This window comes from Pipistrellus kuhlii, unplaced genomic scaffold (assembly GCF_014108245.1).
Source record: "Pipistrellus kuhlii isolate mPipKuh1 unplaced genomic scaffold, mPipKuh1.p scaffold_m20_p_13, whole genome shotgun sequence".
NCBI classification, from domain to species: Eukaryota; Metazoa; Chordata; class Mammalia; order Chiroptera; family Vespertilionidae; genus Pipistrellus; species Pipistrellus kuhlii.
Genome location: NW_023425438.1, coordinates 12,429,725 through 12,448,796, shown reverse-complemented (window position 1 = coordinate 12,448,796; position 19,072 = coordinate 12,429,725). Strand labels below are relative to the sequence as shown.

The following is a 19,072-nucleotide window of genomic DNA, read 5'->3' as shown; positions in this document are numbered from 1 at the left end:
TAGAGAGAGAGGAAGGGAGGGAGAGAGACAGAGAGAAACATCTATGTGAGAAAGACACATAGATTGGTTGCCTCCTGCATACACCCCCAACCGGGGCCGAGGAACCTGCAACCAAAGTATGTTTCCTTGGCCAGAATTGAACCCAGCACCGTTCAGTCCATGGGCCAATGCTCTATCCACTGAGCCAAACTGGATAGAGTCAGACCTAATTTTTAGTCACTATAAGATCATGATTAATCCTGGGTCTAGTTTAATACAATTTTAAATGTAACTCAAAATGGTTCTTTCTTGATTTTTGACATACTGTATAATAGCCTCTTTATCATTTTTGTGTCTGTAAACTGGTTTTGCTAGTAATGGCGATAGCTTTGTTATAAGCCTTTTTGAATTGAGAATTACAATGTGTTTTTTTTTTTTATAGTCTTCTCATGTGACTTGTGGCTTGTAGTATTTATTATTCAGCTAATGTCTATTAGCAATTAGTGAATTAGTAGTTTGTACCTATATTGACAGTTAGCATATAGGGATTTGATTAATGGCTTTGTCTTCTCTTGGAAGATTAACATATCAAAGGGATACAGCATAATGAGAAACTGTACTTGTGCTTAGTTTTCATTTTCAAGGCCTATATATATATTTTTTTTTTTTTCAGAGAAGAAGGGTGGGGGGGGAGAGAGAGAGAGAGAGAGGAGAGAGAGAGATAATGAGAGAGAGAGATAATGAGAGAGTATCATTGATTGGGTGCCTCCTGCACCCCCCACACTGGGGATTGGGCCTGCAACCTGGGCATGTGCCCTGACCTGAAATTGAACCATGGTTCATAGGTCCTTGCTCAACTACTGAACCAAGCTGCAGGGCTCCTGCATCCTTTTGATATTTAAAAGAGCCCCAATTGAGAATAGTTATATAACTAAACCATTATGACCTAAGCAAAATGGTAACTCTAATTAGTAGGTGTGTCCTTTGCTTATATATGGTTCAGGTTTGTTTTGCTTTAATAAAGCCTTACCAGAAAGTAGTCATAGATTGAAGGAACTAAGAAATAAATATTAGAAATTTTTCTAACTGAAAGCACTTTTTAATTTAACTTCCATCTTTTACTTATTCTTATAGTCATTCCTACATTATTTCATTTTATTCCAGTTAATTTGCTATATATGTACAATGCCTCAAACCATGGGGATGCAAAACTGAACAGGAAAAGCTTTCAGCCTGCAAAGAACTCACCTTCTAGTTGTTCACTATAAGCCATAGGATCCCTTTCTGCTACAGTCAAGAGCTGAGCCAAATTCACTGTTAAATTGCAATAATATATCATGGCCTTTATCACCTCACTATGTGTATGTCAGTGTCTGATACATTTTCATAAAGGTAATAGGCCATATACATATCTATCTATAATAATAAAAGTGTAATATGCTAATTAGACCAGACAGCTGAACAACTTTCCTGACATCATTCCTGACGAAGCCGCAGTGGCGGGAGCTGAGGCAGAGGTGGTTAGGGGTGATCAGGCAGGCAGGCGAGTGCTTAGGTGAGATCAAGCAGATAGGTGAGTGGTTAGGAATGATGAGGCAGGCAGGCAGAAGAGCTAGGAGCAATCAGGCAGGCAGGCAGGCAAGTGGTTAGGAGCCAGCAGTCCTGGATTGCACAAGGGTGCTGGCCGAGCTGAGGAACATATCACCTCTCACCCCCCTGCACAAATTTTGTGCAGTGGGCCATACACACACACACACACACACACACACACACGTGTGTGTGTGTGTATACATATGTATATATGTATACATGTATACGTGTATATATATTGAATACATGTATATGTGTATATATGCATATGTGTGTGTATATATATACACATACATACACACACACACACACACACACACGTTGCTTCAGCAGATTCAGCATTTTTTCCTCCATTTTAGCCTGCTGCAATTTCAAATGATGCAGATAGAAAACCCTGAAAATGTACACTTGTACATTTTTAAATGTCCCCTACTACACTGTAACCTCCTCCTGTTTTCCAAATGCTGCCATTAGTGGTTAAAATAATCATCTGTAATGTTAGCTTCTAAGAACCATGGTACAAGAGCTGCTTTTATAACTTCCCAGATGGGGAGGAACACATGTGCGAGCCTGTTAGAGTTGCAGAAACTGGAAACAGCACTGTGTGGATTTATACTTTTGGAACTGTTTGGGCTTATTTAGGCACTCAAGGTCAAACTTAGGTAGCCATTAGGCATCGCATCCCAATTCGGGGAAAACTCTTATGCCACTCCATGGGGAATGAGTCAGGTTAGAGTAGTTTGTAAAAGGAACTCCTGGAAACAACTATTTTTATATTGACTGATGTTTCGTGTACTCTTTGTAGGATGCCAAGTTAATTGCTGACTATAGAAACCACGGTCACTCCATTTCTTTGGAGGACTGTCCCTAAGCATTTCTATTTTTACCTAAAGAGTAGTGAAATGAGAAGCAAACAAGTAAAAGAATAATAATAATAAATTAGACATAGGCACCGAAACCGGTTTGGCTCAGTGGATAGAGCATCAGCCTGCGAACTGAAGGGTTCCAAGTTCGATTCCGGTCAAGGGCATGTAACTTGGTTGCAGGCACATCCCCAGTAGGGGGTGTGCAAGAGGCAGCTGACCAGTGTCTCTCTCTCATCCATGTTTCTAACTCTCTACCTCTCTTTCTCTCTGTAAAAAAATCAATAAAATATATATATTTTAAAATTAGACATAGGCATATGTAATCAAAAGTTTTCAGTGTTCCCTAGTTTATGCGGTGGTGGTGAGGTTTTCTTTGTTTTTTGTTTTATTTAACAGGGTTTTGTAGTCAGAGCCTAACCTTTAACAAGGAAACTCAGCTATCGGGGGAAGGAGTCTGAAAATCAGTATTAGTTCTTTTTTTTTTGTTTATTGTCTTTCTTAAGGTGATCCAACACTAAAGAGGACTACTTTAAACTTAGATCATAAAATGAATTTGTTCCTATAAATGTGAATTTTTTTCAAGCTGAGCTTCAACCTTAGTTTTAACTATTTTATGAGTTTGAGTCATATAATTATGTAGTTTCTAGCTGTTAAGATCATATTTTTAAAATAGAAAAAATTTAAATTATCCAACGTCATTTTACAGAAAAGAATACTCAAGGATGAATACGTTATCATCTGTAAAAGAGCAAAAAGCCGTAGGCAAACTCAGACTCTCAATCTTGGCTTTTTTTAAAACCACTTATTCCAAGGAACTTGGTGTATTATGGGGGCAGGAGCAAGGAGTCAGTACTCCGTTTTTAGACATCACTGATGACAGCAGCCTTTGTAAAGCAGGCTTCTGCAAATAACTAGGGGTGGAGATAAAGACTAGGAATTAACATTAATTTGGTCACTAATTCATTCATTCAGCCAACATTAAGTAGTTTCTATGTTCCAGGTACTGTACTAAGGCCTTCCTTTCACACACTTCCTTATCATACCACCTAAAAATAGATTACAGAGCTATTCAAATGTACATGAAAAAATAAAGTTATAACAATGTTAGATGAAAAACTAGGGGAAAAGTTACATAGCCTCAGTTATTTTGACCAGATTTAACCTTATGGAAATCTAAATTTTCTGTGACATCAAAAAATTCCCCAAACAAAGTAAAACATCAAAGCTAGACTGAGAGTGCCTGGCTGGCATGGCCCAGTGGTTGAGCATTGACCTATGAACCAGGAGGTCACGGTTTGATTCCTGGTCAGGGCACATGTCCCGTTTGAGGGCTCAATCCTCAGTGTGGGGCGTACAGGAGGCAGCTGATCAATGATCCTCTCTCATCATTGATGTTTCTATCTTCTCTTCCTCTCCCTTCCTCTCTGAAATCAATAATATATATATATATATATATATATATATATATATATATATATATATATATATATAAAATCTAGACTGAGAGAAAATATGTATAATACATGAATAAACAAGGGTTAATAAGCCTAAAAAACAGCAATTTTAAAAAAGTCTAAAAACCTGAAAGCAAAATGGGCAATGGGTTTGATGAGAAAATTTGCAGAAGAAATGTAAATGACCAGTAAACCAAATGAAAAGCTGCTCAGCTTTATTTTTTGAATCTAAATTGAGACACCATTTTCCAGCTGTCAGATTGCCAACATTAAAGTAGAGTGACAACAGCACTATTATTATTTAGTTATTCAGGATGAGCAGAAACAGGCTCTCATACTGATGAAAATTCATGGGTCCAAATGTGAATTGCTATAAATTTTCAGAAAACTATTTTTTTTAAACTCCATTAAAAGGTAAAATGTTCATAACCTTTGACCCAACAAGTTCAGTTTAAGTTTATTAAGAAATATTAGTCCCACTAGTAATGGCTATATTTGGGTATTTATTATAATACTATGAAGTGGCTAAGAACTACAAGCAACCTGAATGTCTGTGGCCAGGGGAATGATTTAGTGAAAAATAAATCCATGTCATGGAGTATTATTATGTGGCTATTTATAAAGCAATTAGTGGAGTGGTGTGTATAATATGATTTCATTAGGGAAAACAAAACAGAAAGGTTAAAGAGATATCTATATGCAAGTGTGGGTATATGTGTATATGTTTTTATGAGCATGGAAAAAGCCATTTGAAGCTACACACACACACACACACACACACACACACACACACACACACAGTTAATATTGGTTACTTGACAATTGAGGGTGTAAGAAGTTTTTCTTTATAAACTTCTGTATGATTTGACTTGTTACAACAAGCCCAACTGCCTAACTTTTATAATGTAAAACAAGCAAAAACAAAACAAAAAAAAAACAATTGAGAAGTTAAGAAACAAAGAATAAAAAGGGAGGAGGAAGAGACACGAGAAGACCAGGAGAGTGTTAGCAGCAAGAAAAGAGTGGATTTCCAGAGGAGCAAGATCATCATGCCAAATACTGTCTAGAGAGCATGTAAAGTAAGGATAGAGAAGCATTGGCTGTGCTCAGTGTATGCTCTTGGTGGGAGCAGGCTTGATGAACTAGGAGGCTCAGAAGGTCTATGCTGGGCTAAGGGATAGGTGGGAGGAGAGATGGAAATGTAGACAATTCTTTTAAGTAGTCTGAAGGGGAGGAGAGAAATGAGAGAAAATCCAGGGAATTATATAGAGACAAGTATGATTTTATTTTTTAAGACAGGAGATGCTCACTCTTGTCCTTGTCCCTTTGTAAACATGCCACACTTGTACATCCTATTGTCACAGTGGAAGACAGAACTAGGAGACTGACCATGCTAATGCTCAGCAAGATGAGTGTGATAACAGCTTCTCAGAATGCCAGGAAAAAAGGACCAAGGTTAGCTTTAGACAGAAGGACATCATCTCTGAGGTTCTCAATATTCACACCCAGTGATTCTTAAAGTCTAGGTTGCGACACTCATTGGATGGCTACTGAGCCCTCCGGGGAACTATGAACTAATCCAGGTAAGTTCTTACTAGTCACTGTGGGTGAAAGATGTGCACTCTATTAAGTTTTGTTTTTTTTTTTAAATTTATATTTGATTTGGAGCCACTACCCATGAAGAATAAATTATTAAGGGTTACTAAGTTTGGTATTCACAAATTAAAATCACATGCTACAATAATTTATTCTAATTCAGTATTCTGTTCAGAAATCTGGCAGACACTTGGTGCTTGGCAGTAACTGTAAAGCATACACACAGTTGTAGGTCTTACAGTTTTGATTCAGGACACTTCGATGTATCATTAGTGTTGGCTTGAGCTGGTTATGATATTTGATTGCTGCTATTCTTGCTTTTTAATAGCAAATTATGTTTTAGCTTTATCATTATAGTTTAATTTATTGTTAGTTATTTGGTTAACCTCTCAGTGTTTCTTAATACATACTTGGGTCAACAGTGTTTTTGTTTTATAATACTCTTATAACTAAACTTAAGATATGTATGTCAGGGGGACAATGGTAAGATATGTACACATATAATACCTTAATAAAAAAAATAAAAAAAGATATGTATGTCATAAGGTTCATATATGAATCATCCATGATCCTTTTGCTAAAATATATGTGTATTAGTATGTAACCCCCTGCCATTTGCTTATAAAATGGCATACTTCAAAATGCCAATGTTTCTTGGCATTTTTTTCTATTTATATAACTTGTAACATACTATCAAGGTAGGTATAATAAAATTACTGGGTAATTAAGTTTTGTTGTTGTTTTATGATGTAAATCTTATTTTTAACTTGTATTCTTTCTATACGAAGTAAATTAGAAGCTATTTATCCATACACAAATTATGAGCCATTGTACATATTGCCAGCAATATATTTGTATGTTTACTGTATTTTGTTAACTATATTTTTGTCTAATTCTTTATTATCATCAGATTCCCATTTCCCCTATTGGAATGTGGGAACAAGTAGATAGGTGAAGGTCTTTTTCTCACCATGATAAGCTTTGGTCAGAAAATTTGGAAGCCACCACCATATAGGAGTGGCTAGGTATGTGGCAAAGGATGTGCAGAGCTGCTGAATTCAAATCCAGGAAACTCAAGCCTCATAACCTAAACAACAGTGGACCATGAGCTCACCACCAAAAAGATGTTATGAGAGCAGGTGCTGATGACACTGTTTTTCACTTTCTGTTTAAGGATGTAAATGAAGACCCTGGAGAGGATGTGGCCCTCCTTTCTGTCAGTTTTGAGGATACCGAAGCCACTCAGGTGTACCCCAAGCTGTACCTGTCACCCCGAATTGAACAGTAAGTCTCAGTGTCATTAATTCTCTGTAGGCTGGTGCTTCTCCTTGTGAACTAAATGTGTCTTGCTAATTATTTTGCCACTTTTGAACTCTTAAAAGGATTTTTCTTTATTGACTTTTCTTTTCTTAAAATGAATTGGATTAGGAGTTTAATTGCAGAGTAGTTGCAGTGAGTATTTGCCACTGCAGTCTTTGAATCTTGGTTGTGTACGTTGTGATGTGTACACTGTACCTTGGCAGAGAGAGATGAGTAGGCAGACAGAGTCTGAACTTGTGACTCCTTCCAAATGCTCCCTGGGCCTGCATGGTTACAGCTTAGAGGGGACTGCCGATCATCCCACCCAGTTTCTTATGTATTTGTATGTATTATACTTATTTGCAAAAATGTAACTAGTCTCCTGAAAATATTAAGCAAAGGCTTATTCAGAAGTTAGTAAAGACAGTATTATGGTAATAGCAGATAGCTTAAAAATGACAAATTTGAATTATTTTTCTGTATCTAAATAGCTCTATATAATTTTACACAACATTCTGGCTACATGGTACAAGTAGTTTGATATCACATTTATTTTAACCCAATAACTTTACTCCTCAGTAATGAATTTTACAGGGACTAGCCTCACAGAGTGCTATTGTGGGCTGAAATGCTTTAGTAGCTTATTTGACTTCAAAGGAACCTGAAGTTCATTGAACATAGATTGTAACAAAATTTGCTTGCGAACTTTTGACAGGACAGATTTTTCATCAGCAAAGAGTTTTTACAGACTGTGATTGAAGTGTATAATTAAAATTCTCTGAAAGGCACAGTCAGGGTTGGCTGGTTTCTGTCTGTGATATGTGGTCACCATTCAACATTCATATGTGAAGCCATTTTCACTCCCTCTGACCTTAGTTACTCTAGTTCGTGAATCATGGACAGACTATCTTACACAAATATGGAAGTTTATACTCAAATAAGGAAGATTATGACCATCAATAATCTATAGACATACTCTCTTATTTACATACTTCTGACTGCACTAAGGACAGGAGTTTATAGTAGCAGGCACTTCATGAATATTTAAATTTTTAACTTAAAATACTAACCCATATCAGTAAGAGCATAGAACAGAAGTAATGCCATTTCAGTAAGAGGTTAAAGGGTGTTGGAGGCAGTATGGTGAAGTGGTAACAAGTAAGGTTCTGTAATAAGCACATCTGGCTTAAACCTGGTTCTGCACGTACCAGTTGGCAAAGTACTTAACATCTTTGAAGTTGTTTTCTCATCCGTAAAACAGGGATAATAATACCTGTTTCATAGAGCTGTTTTGAGAATTATATTTAATACTGTTCATAAAGCATTAATTAATTTCAGGACCTGGCATTATAGCAAGTAGTAGCTATTAATGTTATTATGATTGATACAGTTCATAGGATAAGAATGAATGAGTGAGTGGTTAGCCCCAGGACAAGTGGGGCAGAAAAAGAGAGGCTGGGTAAATAAGTGAGCAAGTACTAGTTGCAGAGTAGCCACTTAGCATGTCTATAGTGAGTTAAGAAGGTATTTGGGGGATGTGGAAAAAGAGACATTAATGGGACAATCTCAGAGGGTTGGTAAGAAGAATATGTTACTGAAGCTGCAGTCAAGAATTTGCCAGCTCTGAGAAACAATTTTCCCAGCTCCCACAGTATTTTTCTTTGAAGTTATTCCATCTAGTTTGCAAATGGAATAATAAAATATTTCTCCCTCTAAAAATTTAAGATGTGCTGTGAAAAATGATTAATGTAGGGTACATTTTAAAAGTTACTTCCTACTTCTAAAATCTAGTTGCCTACATTCCCCTCCACATCCATGTTAGGTTAAGAACTGGCCACCGAGTACCTTTCCAGATTGGTTTCTTCCTTTCCCTCCTGTGGCCTGTCCTGCATCCAGGCTCTCTCCCTTGAAGTTTCCTTACTTCCCCTGTACTCTCTTACTTCCGCCCTTTTGCTAAAGCCATTATAGCCCAGTAAAATGCCCTTCTCCAAAATGCCCTTGAAGTTACACATTTTCGAAGGCTTTATTTAAATGCCATCTCTACCAACGATTTTCCATGAACACAATTAACTAGTCCAGCCTTTCCCTGAACACTTATAGTACTGAATTTGCATCACTGTTATCATCTGCTCCCCATGGATTCAGTTAGTGATGTGCGTTTTTTTTTCATCTTCTACTAAATTGCAAGCTACTCAAGGGTAAGGAACAAGTCTTTTTGCTCCTTTAGTAGCCTGATTGGCAGTATTCTAGGTCAGTAAGTAATTCTCACAAGAAAATTTGAAAATGCTGCCCTGAGAGCTACTACATTATTCCTGGTTAGTAAAAATTCACACAGTAGTAATACCAAAAACAAAACAAAAACAACAAAACACTACCGGGAGTTTTTACACCCTTAAGTAGAAGTACAAATGAGGTTTTAGAGAAAGGTTAAAATGGAAAGTGGTCAAATTATGGCATGACTTTCTAAGGGCTTACATTTTTGCTAGTTATTAATATCTTTGGTTCCTTCTTGCAGAGGTCAGAGTACAGAACAGAAGTAATGCCATTTCAGTAAGACAAAGGTCATAAGCAAGGTTAAGAACTAAGAGAAGAGGGTTGGTAACTGCCTTTGATACCGTGCTAAGCTCTCACTTATTTTTTGTGTTTCATACTATCCTGTCAACTCTTAGCTATCCACTTCCTGGGCAAACCAAGACAGAGATTTAGACTCAGCCTTGGAGAGTTCCTTCAAGAGGCATAGGAAAAGCATCCCATGTGGACCCTCCCAAGGCTGATGCTAGATGCTTGCCCTAGCTGAGGCTTGCTCTCTTTCTGGCTTCTGCTGTGTCTTTCTAAGGAGTCCTAAGCCTCCTGCAGTGGATTTGACAGGCAGAGGTCAAAGTGAGACCAATGGCCTGACCCGATATTAGGTAAAAATTGACAAGATTTGCATTCTCACCATCTATTCTCCTTGGGCATGGAAAGATATCTTGAGCCTGGGAGATACCTCATTTTAGTCTGGCTAATCTCTGTCTTGGTTTGCCCAAGCAGTGGGCAAGGATATTATGCTCACATTAACTAGTCTCAGAAATAGGAAAAGGTTACTTTGGACTTTTGCCTTCACATGTAGGCAAAGGGATCAATTTGTTGTTCCCTAAAGATTTCTAAGGACATGGGTACCAAAAGTCTCCAAATTAGACAATCCTTACAAGAAGGAACATCTGTCAGAGACATTGGGCAGGAAAGTCCCCAGTGCGTTATTCTTCTTGAAGCCTTGAAATGCAGTCCCACTTCAGAAGTCTGCTTCTCTGGGTCCTGGATCCTTGTCTGGTGGAGCACATGGCTGTACACTTCATGATATTTAAAGTAAACGCTTTTGAGGACTTCCTGCTCGCACACAGGGACATTCATGACATACACATGTTCCAGGCTCTAGACATTCATTTTTCAAAGGACCCAAATCTGTCTGTTGAATTAGTTACTATTCATTTAAAAAAATATTTTTATTGATTTCAGAGAGGACGTGAGAGGGAGAGAGAGATTGAAACATCAATGATGATAGAGAATCATTGGTCGGCTGCCTCCTGCATGCCCCCTACTGGGGATGAGCCCACAACCCTCGCGTATGCCCTTGACCAGAATCTAACATGGGACCCTTTAGGCCGCAGACCAATGCTCTATCCACTGAGCCAAATTGGCTAGGGCCGTAGTCGGCAAACTGTGGCTCGCGAGCCGTTGGCCCCTTGAGTGTGGCTCTTCCACAAAATACCACAGCCTGGGCGAGTCTATTTTGAAGAAGTGGTGTTAGAAGAAGTTTAAGTTTGAAAAATTTGGCTCTCAAAAGAAATCTCAATCATTGTACTATTGATATTTGGCTCTGTTGACTAATGAGTGCCGACGACTGGGCAAGGGCTATGCATTTTTCTAAAAAAACAGTGAGGTATGCAAACAACACCTAGTGGTCAATTATGCAAAACTGACTTTGGTTGAATATTAGAGGGGTGGGAGAATCTAGTTCCCAAACCAGTTGCCTTTTTGTTCTGGGCAGAAAAGCTGGAATTGTGAAGTTACGTCATCGGAGCTGGTACTAAGCACACCCTCCTCCCCAGACTGTTGGCAGCCCCAACAGGGACACCAGAGGTTAGTTGGGCTGCATGGCTCTCTTCCCCGGACGGTGCAGGCCTTTTCTTGGCGTGAGCCGGGCTGTGGGAGTGGTTGGAAGAAAAGGAGCCCCGCACTCCCTGTGCTGCTCCCACTCGGTGCATAAAAAGAGGACTCAGCCCCTGAGGCAGGCCAGGTGGCGTCTCTCACAAGTACAGCATTTGTTTTTAGAACTTTCTGTGAAGTTACAGTCCTCCTTGGAAATAAGGACTCCAGTCTTCCCGGCCCACAAACATGCACCATGAGCAAGGCCCACGGGCCTGCAAATCTGTGCACTCATCCTTTCCGGCAACAAAAACACAGCACCAACCAGAGTGAGAACAGGCCTTTGCTGGGTGCTTCAGAGGGCAGCACGATGCATTAGGGTGCTGTGCCCGTGCTTTGCTGATGGTAGAGTGAGGGAATACGAACAGTGTGGCAAGTCCCAGCTTGTGTTTTAGTAGAAAAGACTTGGCATTGGAAGCCCTCTGTTCCTCCCCTTACTGGCTGGCAGCCTCACTCAGATACTTAACCTTTTTGAGCCTCTTCTGTAAAGGGGGATAAATCTTAAATGTCAGTATCTATGCCAAGGGGGAGTCCTCACTACCCTCTGTGGTGTTTGGCACATGGGCGATACTCAGTAAGTACAACAGGAATTGCATAACTGCCTGAGAAAAGAGTTGCTAAGGACTGTAAGGTTCAAGGGAGGAGGAGATCATATTTCCATTTGGTTGGTGCAGAAGGGACTTCAGAAGAACTTGGAAAGTCTGGCTCTTCCAATGTAATGTGACTTTTCTAGAGATTGAGAATGCCCTACTGTAACCACAATAAAAATGCATTTGTTTAGTACTTTAAAAATGTCCAAACTGCCTTTCACTTTACTGCCCCATCTGATCCTCATAGTACTATTCCTAGCACTTGTTTCATAGTACATCTTTTTTCCTCTATACCAGGTGTACCAGTTAATAATGTGAATTTTGTAATAAAAAAAAACCCCACAATAATTTCAAGAGAAACATCAAAAGTGCTTTATTCAAAAGAATATCCATCGCTAGCTACACATTTTCCCATCTTTCAGGTAATTGGTGGATACCATCCCAGTAGAAATTTTCTTGTTTTGAGGCAAACCATTCAGATACCCAATTTTCCACTTCTTCATACATTTTGAAGTACTGCTCATAAAGTGCATGTGCCATCGATAAGAACAAGTGGTAATCTGAAGGAGCAAGGTCTGATGAATATGGCGGCGGATTAATACTTGCCAGGCAAGGTCTTTTAACATGTCTTTAACTGGTTTTGAAGTGTGTGATGGTGCATCATCATGAAGCAGAATTACTTTGCTGTGTCTTCTGGAACATTCTGGTCATTTCAAGATCAAAGCGTAGTTCAAATTGATTATTTGTTATTGGTAGTGATCAGTATTAATAGTTTCACCTGGTTTTAGAAGCTCATAATACACCACATCTTCCTGATCCCACCAAACTCAGAGCATTGTCTTATTTTCAAAGCGATTTGGCCTTGCAGTCGATGTGGATGGTTGATCTGGATCAACCTATGATTCTGTGCATTTGAGATTCTCAAACTAAATCCACTTTTTATTGCCAGTCACAATTAGATGCAAAAAAGACTTTCTTTTGTGCTATGGAAGCAACATTTTACTGATGAGTTTTTGGTTTTCCATTTGTGTTTCGTTAAGTTTATGTGGCACCCATTTTCCTTCTTTTAAAACTTTCCCATTGCTTGTAAACGATTGGAAATTGTTTGTTGAGCAACATTTAATCTTTCTGCAAGTTGTTTTTGAGTTTGACATATATCTTCATCCAATAATGCTTATAATTGTTGGTCTTCAAACTTTTTTGGTTGACCTGGACGTTCTTTGTCTTTCATATAGAAATTGTCACTTTTAAAGTGTTTAAGCCAGCGTTCACAAGTATCTTGAGATGGAACATGTTCACCATAAGCTTCCTGAAGTATACGATAACTTTTAGCAACACTTTCTTTCAAAATAAAGCAATGAATTAAAACTTCCCGCAAATGCTCTCTTTTTGGCACGAAATTTGACATATTTAAGTGTAAAAATATCTATGATGTTAACATCTTCAGAAAATTTGACATATGAATTTTTGAAACTTGTTGTCAATACAACAAAATAGCATACATATCAAATCGCATATATATCAACATATGTGTAACTCCCATCTATTGAAAAAAATTTGCATTATTAACCAGTACACCTGGTAATTTTGAAATCTTAGACCTTTTCTGGTCTCCTTTTTCAACCCATTAAGTTATATGAAATTATATTTCCCATGATTCCATCCCTGGAGCCCTTTAGAGGCCTTACTTCTTTGTACAATAGATGACCTCAAGGCTCCATTTTAATCCTGTTTTCCAAGTTTGCAGCTCTGCTTTTTTAGCTGCCTGATAGATAGGTCTGCCTGTGTGTTCAGGTTACACTGCAAGTTCACTCATCATTTCTCAAGTAAACAAATGTTTCTTCCTCACAGCCTATTTTTCATGACACTCTCACTTTCCTAGGTGCCCAGGTGCCGCATCTCAAAGACGTTTAGCCCACTGGTCCTTTTGTACTAGAAATCCTCTCTCCACAGTATCTCTCATTCTTGCTATTCCCTAGTTCAGTGGCCATGTCTCCTGATAGCCATTTGTCTCTTGTTGTTAGTTTAGTGTATCCGGCACAGACTGTCACTATCTTCCTGAAGTAGGTCCTGGTCACGCCATGGCCTTTCCTCGCTCAGAGTCATCAGCGCCTCCCATCAACAGCTGAACTGGCACACATTTCTCGATTTGGCATTCAAAGTGTTTTCTGTCACAGTCCTAACCGACCTTTCCACTCCATTCTGGCTTCTGTATGTTTCCTGTTGTTCAGCCACACTGAGGTTTTTCGTGATTTCCTGTGAACACACTTTATGCTGTTTTTTTCCCTTCACTTCCATACCTTCTAGAACATTGAATTTATTTCCCTCTCCCATAGGATCTGTCAGAACTCTGTCTGTCCTCTTTGATCTTCTCAGTCCTACCTTCTCCATAGAACCTTTCCTGACCTCTGCCACCTGTCTCCGCAGCAAGACTGACTTCCCCCTCCCGTGTCTGTGTCTCTGTTTTCATATTGTTTACCTGGGCTCCTTAGGGTGGGCCGCTGTTTCCATCAGCTGAGGGCTGGTGAGCCACAGACATCTCTCCCCACACCTGCCCTGCCCTTGGGCCCTGCCTGAGCTCATCCACAGCGCCCACTGATTGGACTCCCCAGTGTGGCAGAAAGCTTTGAACCTGCCGGGTCCTGTGCCCGCAAAGGCAGGTGGTCTCCAGGCCCTTTCTTGTTGCTGTGCCCTGTGGCTGGCAGCAGGTTGTTTCCATATAGACCCCTGATTGTTGCTGAGAGATGGAACTTTATTTCAAGATGTGGTTTATCAGCTGAATCCTGGAGATGGTAAATAGGATCTTGACCTCAAATGACCTCTCATCTACTCCTGTTGTGGCCTCTCCAGCCTTCCTTTCCCTCCCTTTATCCCACAGACATGGTCACTTAGAACATTTGGGCAGCCTGTAATCCACGAAGGCAGGATAAACTGAAACGTGAAGAGCCTAGGGAAAGGGTAGGGGGAGCTACAAATGAAAATAGTGCTACTTAGAATGAATGAGATTAAATCCAGATAAATAGGATAGTATATATTTTTTTAAAACAATAAACAAATTCAATATTTTGTGATTTTATTTACATTAATACTGAATTCAATATCAGAACAGGATGGAAATTTTTCATTTTAGATGCTCAGATTTTTTTTTTTTTTAGAATAATTAGAAAAGTTACATAGCTAAACACAGATAGATTTAAAGAGAAAGATAGTTCTTGCCCCCCCCCCCATTTTTTTTTAACCTACATCAGTTGTCTCAAGAAATGAGACAACTGGAGTGATTTTGTGTTAGAATTTAAGTAATAGAACATCATAGTCAACATGGCTTAATTCAGCCTCACTCATATTTACTTGAGTCTCTGAGATAATCTTATAATAAATATTGTGTCCTGGAGGGTCCTCCCTTTGATAAATATACACTTTTGAGAATGCTGAGACAACCAGCTGTCAGGAGAAGATGTGTATTGGTTTTAGTGGAGCGAGCTGTATTAGCCTCCCGGGACTGACATGTTCGCTTTACTAGTCTGGGAGCAGCGCCAAAGGGGTTCTTCGTGACTTGGAGTGGAATTCTGAAAAGTAAGTTCAGCAAGTTTTCATTAGTGAGTTTGGCGTTTTGTCTTGCCTGTGCCTCCCAAAAGATTAAGAGCTCAGCCTGCACTTTGAAACATTATAAAAAAGAACCAGAATGGAATTTAGTTGAAGGAGAAAATCAATCAGCCCCCAAATACCATATTTTTGGAGACATTCTGGTATAGAACTCCCACCTCCCCAGTCGCCTAAGCTAGTGATATGTTGATGTTTTTTTTTATCCTGTTTCCTTTTAGGCAGAAATTATACATTTAGAAAGACGTATATATGTCTGTGAAAACTCACATCTCATTGGTACGTGTTTCTTAAACTTGTTTAAGCCTTCAGCTTTTAGATTTATTTTGTGTCTGTGGGCAGCTCTATGTCTTGTTTTTTTTAAACGCCACTCTCTTCTCACAGCGTAATGATTAGTTTAAAAAGGCGTGTTTTCATTTTAGAAGTCAGGCCTAGCACCTTTCTGCTTAAACATCTAAGAGATTTGTGCAGTTTTTCTGTAAGGGAGAAGAGAAATTCATGATTTTTCAGTGCAACACCATATCTCAGCAGCCAAGCTGTGAACACTGAGCATTACTGTTTTATGCAGCCAATATTCACTTATGTTTATCCACAAGTAGGAAAATATTTCTCAATGGAAGGTCTGAGATGAAGAGTGCTAGTTAACAAAAACATTAGGCTCTGTTATAGGTGGGAGCAGAGAAATAAAGTGGAAGAGAAAAAGAAAATGGCCTAGAATGTTCCAGAACTGATGGAAGGTACCAGTCATCAGAAACAGGAAGTACAGTGAATCTCAGACAGGCTAAATAAAAAGCAATTGACACCTAGACACATCATCTGAGACTGCAGAACACCCAAGATTAAGTGTACCCCAAATTGACACATTATGTTTAAAGGAATAGAAATTCGAGACAGACCTCTTTGAAAACGTGATGAGAGACACGAGTTTACCCCAAGAAGAATGTACAGACATAAAAAGCTTATATACAGTTTTGTAACACACCCTCCCCTGAAGCCACTTCATTAAACCTCATTTAAGAATCCTTGTTCTAGATTTCAGTCCTGCGTTTTTAGCCTTCTGAACTGTCTCATGCTGGGATAACCACTGAGGCTTCAAATTTAGTATCTAAAGTGCAAATTATCATCCAACACTGACCACTCCCTCTTCTCCCAAATCTGCTCTTCTCCAAGGTTCTTTTATTTTATTGATGAGTTTATCACCCCAAGGACTGCAGCCATGAAACCTGGACATCCTATTCAAACAGCAGCCAGTTGAATCTGCCTCCAAGGTATCTCAGATCCATCTCCTCACCATTTTCCCTAACCCTGTTCCAAGCCTCCATGTATCTTATTCTTTGCCAGATTAATCTTTGGAAAGGAGAGCTCAATCCATGTTACTCCTGTGCTTAAACTCTCCAAGTGCCTCTTTATTGGGCAGGCGAGAAACATGCATGTTGCACTGACCTGTCTGAGAAGCCTCAGTGCCCACACACTCACAGCCTCCCTCCCTCCCCAGTATATCGTGTATCCCAGACATCTGAACCTCAGGTGGTAGAACCAGGGATAGGTATTTTGTTTATTTTCAGAAGTGTAGCTATATTTGTTTGACATTTCTTGCCCATTTGTAGGTGTTTTGTAGATATCAACACTGTAGATATCTTGTGAGCCGTGCTGCGAGATGTTGCACTGTCTTGATCCACTTTCCTACAGGGAGTGCCTGAGATAGTAGATGGGCTCCAAATGGCATTCCAGTGATATTCTGCTGGGTAGCTGGTGAGACTCTTTCTGTTCTTCCTCTGTGGTTTTTAGAAACCTCTCTTCTTTGAGATGAGTGAGATACTGTCATCTCTCAGCTGGACCATTGAAATACTCTAGCCAGCCTCTGCATCCATTCTCTCCCCACTTCTAGCTACTGTGTTTCCCCGAAAATAAGACATCCTCCGAAAATAAGATCCAGTGCATGGAAAGATAAGACATCCCCTGAAAATAAGACCTAACGCAACTTTGGGAGAAAAAATTAATATAAGACACTGTCTTATTTTTGGGGAAGCAGGGTAGTTGCCACACTGCAGGCAGAGCAGATTTGCTAAAACAAATTTGACCTCATTGTCTTGCTTCAAAACAAAGTTCATTATTGTTCCTCATAAATGACCACTTGTCAATTTTATCCAACTCAGACCTTTTCCTTGTATCTGCCAAGCATATTTATTGTTTTAAACTACTTATATCTAGCTTATTATCAAGTTTTGTCATTTTTTTTCTTCATATCATCTTGAAGCTTGAACTCCTCCAAGTCTTTATTTCCTCCTTTCCTATAAATTCAGGTATCTTCCCTTTATATCCTTTTTGTCACACACTGGGTAGAAGTGAAGCTAGTGTGTAAAAGTGGGGCATAAATTTATGGAAAAGATAATTGTCAGCACTATAAGCAGTTATTCCCAGCTCCTTTCAAGTGTGAGGACCTGTCTTTTAATGTCAGAACCTTTTACATGAGAGTGAAAGTGGGGGTTTGACCACAGAAAGGTAGCACAGGGAAAGTTTTAGGATGACGCAACTGTTCTGTATCATCATGACTGTGGTAGTGGCTACATAGCTTCATGCACTTGTCAAAACCCTTAGAACTGCACAGCACAAAGAGTGTATTTTACTTGGTAAAAATAAATTTAAAAAACCTTTTACAGACCAAAACATAAGTGATATGTTTTAACATTTTGTGTTAATAATTGCTGAATCAGCCCTAGCCAGTTTGTCTCAGTGGATAGAGCATTGGCCTCAGACTGAAGAGTTCCAGGTTCATTTCCGGTCAAGGCACATACCTTGGTTGCAGATTCCCTGGCCCTGGTCAGGGCTCATGCAGGAGGCAATCAATCGATGTGTCTCTCTCACATTGATGTTTCTCTCTGTCTCTCCCTTTCCCTTCCACTCTCTCTAAAATTAATGGAAAAATATGCTCAGGTAAGGATCAACAAAAACATAAATGATGAGTCAAATGCCTTTTAAATGAATTTATGTTCATTTCGAATATATGTATTTGAAAAATTATATATACACACACACACACTTTTATGTGCTGTACATATCTGGATATGTGTATATAGACATGTCTATACACATTTAGATGTGCACACATGTGTGTACACATGCATTTACATATTTTATACATGTGATATCACACATTTATTCAGGCTTCAGATACTTGGTCTCTAATAAATTAGTAAACCCATTATCAAGTCTAAGGCCCCATAGTACCGTGAATCCAACAGATTGGGAACATTTGTTACAAGGGATGTATAATAAATGACCATTTCCCCAAGAATTCTGTTGTTTATATTTATTGATATTTGCTTAAATAAGAGCACATTTTAACTTTCTTGCTCTCAAAATAGCTAACATAATTACTATGTTAGGAAGCAGTTTGACCTTCTTGTTTTGTCTCATGGTGGAAAGACAGGCCCATGAAGAGCTCTGCCACTCTGCCTCCTCTCTGCCCAACACAAACACGCAGGCTTCTTAACTTAGCTCCTGGGGGCGCGGAGAGACTCCAGAGAGAGGGACCCAGGGTGTCAAACTAACACTGCGGAGCTTTCTCCTTGTGCTTGGGCCTTGACCTCCGAGAAGCTCCTGTGCTCCACAGCACACACTTCTTTTCCAGGCTCCTGGCGCTAGGATGTGCCATTAGTTTTTCATGTTTCTCAATGTGTTTCTGTCCACACAGTGACCTGTGAATTGGTCTGGTACATAAACATAATATCTTTTACTTCCTTTTCAGAGCAGAGTGTGGTTGTGGATAGGCAGATACGTCAGTCGGGTTTTAAAAATAAAGTTGTTCTACCTCATCTTCTCCCTAAAAAAGTATATGGTTTGTTATGTCCACAGCATGGTTTGAGAAAGTAATTATTTATCCCAAAGTAATGGCGTGGCTCTTGGTTGCAGG

General features: G+C 39.2%; 1 protein-coding gene across 3 annotated transcripts in view; it reads left to right on the top strand.

The window, feature by feature from the left end:
- BABAM2 (BRISC and BRCA1 A complex member 2) overlaps window positions 1-19,072 on the top strand; it is a 317,151-nt gene that overhangs the window by 147,988 nt on the left and 150,091 nt on the right. For all 3 annotated transcript variants that reach the window (XM_045580572.1, XM_036434893.2, XM_045580573.1), the window contains one exon: window positions 6,660-6,769. In XM_045580572.1, coding sequence (XP_045436528.1) covers window positions 6,660-6,769 — 110 coding nt within the window. The remainder of the gene's footprint in view (window positions 1-6,659; window positions 6,770-19,072) is intronic.